We start from the raw sequence: 3,120 nt of genomic DNA on the forward strand, positions 1-3,120 counted from the left end.
TCCCTCCGCGTTTCCCTCTCCGCGCAAAGGAAAACTTCTCATCTCAACTCTACCAACCACGCTCACACGCCCGCGCCATTTTTTTTTTGCCAGGCCCGCACGCCATCTTGTCGCGACCCCATTTTGTTCCCCCTCCCCCGAAAACCACCAGCCAATAAAATCGCTGGGCAACTATGGGAGCAGCAAATCAAATCGCCGGGCAGCTATGGGAGGAACCAATCAAATCGCCGGGCAGCTATGGGAGCAGCCAATCAGAGCGCAGCTTCCCCCACCCCTCCCCCGACCACGCCCCCCGGCCACGCCTCTGGCGCCTGTGACGTCACGTCTGTCTGGCGCCCCATAGTCCTCCCATATACTACTTACATCGATTAACAGGGTAAGTTTCTCACTTTTTAATTATCAATGTAATGAAAATACAAACTGACAACCGTATATAATTATTGAAACGAATAATTATATACGGTCTCAGTTTCTCTAAGTTTGTATTTTGAGGTTAATTTGATTTCGTATGTAGACTTCTGAAATTGTAATTCATTGCAAAATAAACAGTCTCATAATTTTCAGTATGTCTCATGTTTAATGCTTTAAATTTATAGAATTTTTATGGCTGATCACATAGGTTACTGTTGCGATATAAATATGTCTAATGAAGAAAACAAAGACCCGAATGAAATGACATTAGAGAACGATGGTAATTTCGACGAGTTATTAATTAATATTGTCAAAGGCTATCCACCCCTGTACGACAGCAGCTGCAAAGATTATCGCGACGCGATAAAAAAAAGAAAATTCTTGGGTCGAGATATCTAAGATTTTGGACAAGCCTCGTAAGTTTTATTTTTCAATATTTAACATGAGCTATTCAATTCATTAACATGCATTCGTACAATTGAATAAAGAGTAAGTACCTACCTACAATAGAGATTTAAACTCTAAGCTTTAAGAAATGGACTAATCACAGTCGCATATTCTACTCATACTTGACCGTGATTGGTCCATTTCTTAAGGCTTAGGGCTCAAATCATCTATTGTAGACTGAGGCTGCGTTCCGATATTCACTGCCAGTACTGAAAAGGTATAGTATACGTAACGTAAACTATAGATTTTCAGTACTGGCAGTGAATATCGGAACGCAGCCTGAGACTAAAGGAAGAAACATTCGCCCAAAAAAATAAAGACAAAACCGAACAAGCTATAACATCACAAATGGCTAAATTCAAATGCTCAATTATCAGTATGAACAAAGTGTAATGTATCCGGCATTACCCACACTCTTAAAAATTCGGTAAATGCTGCTCCCTTTACTCTTTATTCAATGATTATACTGAAAGTAAACTCAACCAATTAGTCGATTATTAAATTTGTATATTTAACATATATTTCAGCGGATGTTTGCTGCAATAGATGGACTCGTCTAAGGGAATCTTTTTCGAAAGAAAAAAAGAAAGATGTAATGAAACGAAAAGTGGAAGTGGGGCATGTAAACGACGAGGATTTATATATTTTGAAAACATGAAATTTATTGACAAATTTGTGAAAACTAGAAGGTAAAAATTCATTACTGTTGATTCTGTGATCTTATTAGCGAGATACCCAGTAAACACCAAGTAACAGTTACATAACATTAATATTATAATTCCACTCACCAATATTACATGTTACATTTATATTGTTGAGTAAGAAATTATATTGTAATATTGATGTTATGTTACTTGGTGTTTACAGGGTAGTGTACAATAGAATATATAATAATTTTTTAAAAATTGAGGTTTTAATTCTGTGAAAATTATGAGAGGATGAGAATTTATAATTTTTACAAGTATTTTATTGTATTATATTTATTATATTTATATTTTTTTTGTGTTTGTCAAAGAGAATTGAGTGATATGTTTTACCACATTCTTATTAATTTGTAAATTTAATCAAATTTAATATGGTTTTAGTTCGATGACCAACATCAAGTTGCAAAAAAAATTTGAAAATATTTCTAATTTTTCGGAAGATAGAAGTCGAAATGAAGAAATTTCAAATTGGGTGCAGCATGGCAAACAGACTTTGGAAAAAGAAAGATCTCCATTGAAAGAAATTGATGCAAATAGATTTTCACCAATAAACAAATCTCTAATGTCGGAAACAACACCCACTACCAGTAAATTTGATGATGCGTCATGTGCATCTTTTTCTGAAAATAATACGAACGACTTCGTAGAACAATCGTCAGCTCGGTCATCGCCCATCACTTTTAACTCTTCACTCCTTTCTCCAAGTAGCGAAAAATTTACCCGCACTTTCAAAAAGCCGTCATACATGAAGGGTAAATTTAATCCAAATATATCAGTTCAAAAAGATGGTAAAAATAGAGAAACTGAAAACGATAATTTTGAAATGTCTTTTATTAATTTGAATAAAGCAGTTGCAGAGCATTTGAATTCTAAAAAAAACGGTGCACAAATGCAGAATGATCCAGACGCTTCATTTTGTAATCTGGTTATGGCGGAATTAAAACAATTGGATGATCATGTAAAACAAATAAAAAAACAAGAAATAATGCAAATTTTGTGGAGAAAGGAAAATCTATAAGTAAAATATTTGATAAAATAAATACTTTGTGTTCATACATATAATACTCATGCTTTAAAAATACTGTGATGTTAATATAATAGTTTAGATAAGTGTTGCAATAAATATATTATATACTGTTATATAATATTATAATAACACTAGTAATAATAGAGAAATTTTATACTGTTTATTTCACTTACAATAAATACATATTAGCATTACATTTTACAATATAACACACATGTGTAATCAATGATAAAATGTTTACATTTAGGAGTCTTGATTTTGTCCTCTTGTTACATAATCATGCTGCCATTCGACCATTCCATTCGGAGTCATAAAATAATTACAAAGACTGTCCCTAATGTGCGTCGCAAATGCTACATCATGTTGGTTATCTTCAATAATTTTATCATTGTTTTTAAATTGTATAATATTACCTTCTTCATTTCTTAAGAAATTGTGCAAACATACAGTTGTCAAAACATATTTATTAATATTTTCAGGAGTTGCAGCGATCGGTCTGTTATAAATATTCCACTTTTTTGCTAAAATTTC

The 3,120-nt window shown here is 33.1% G+C and overlaps 1 protein-coding gene across 1 annotated transcript; it reads left to right on the forward strand.

The window, feature by feature from the left end:
* Positions 1-703: 703 nt before the first annotated feature.
* LOC105566160 lies at positions 704-2,699 on the forward strand. Its single transcript, XM_012019945.1, has 3 exons — positions 704-827; positions 1,386-1,547; positions 1,944-2,699. Exons 2-3 carry the CDS (start codon positions 1,405-1,407, stop codon positions 2,578-2,580), a joined length of 780 nt encoding a protein of 259 aa, XP_011875335.1. The 5' UTR covers positions 704-827; positions 1,386-1,404; the 3' UTR covers positions 2,581-2,699.
* The last annotated feature ends 421 nt before the right edge of the window (positions 2,700-3,120 follow it).

Source organism: Vollenhovia emeryi, unplaced genomic scaffold (assembly GCF_000949405.1).
Source record: "Vollenhovia emeryi isolate VEMERY1.0 unplaced genomic scaffold, V.emery_V1.0 DF943298.1, whole genome shotgun sequence".
Classification (NCBI taxonomy): Eukaryota; Metazoa; Arthropoda; class Insecta; order Hymenoptera; family Formicidae; genus Vollenhovia; species Vollenhovia emeryi.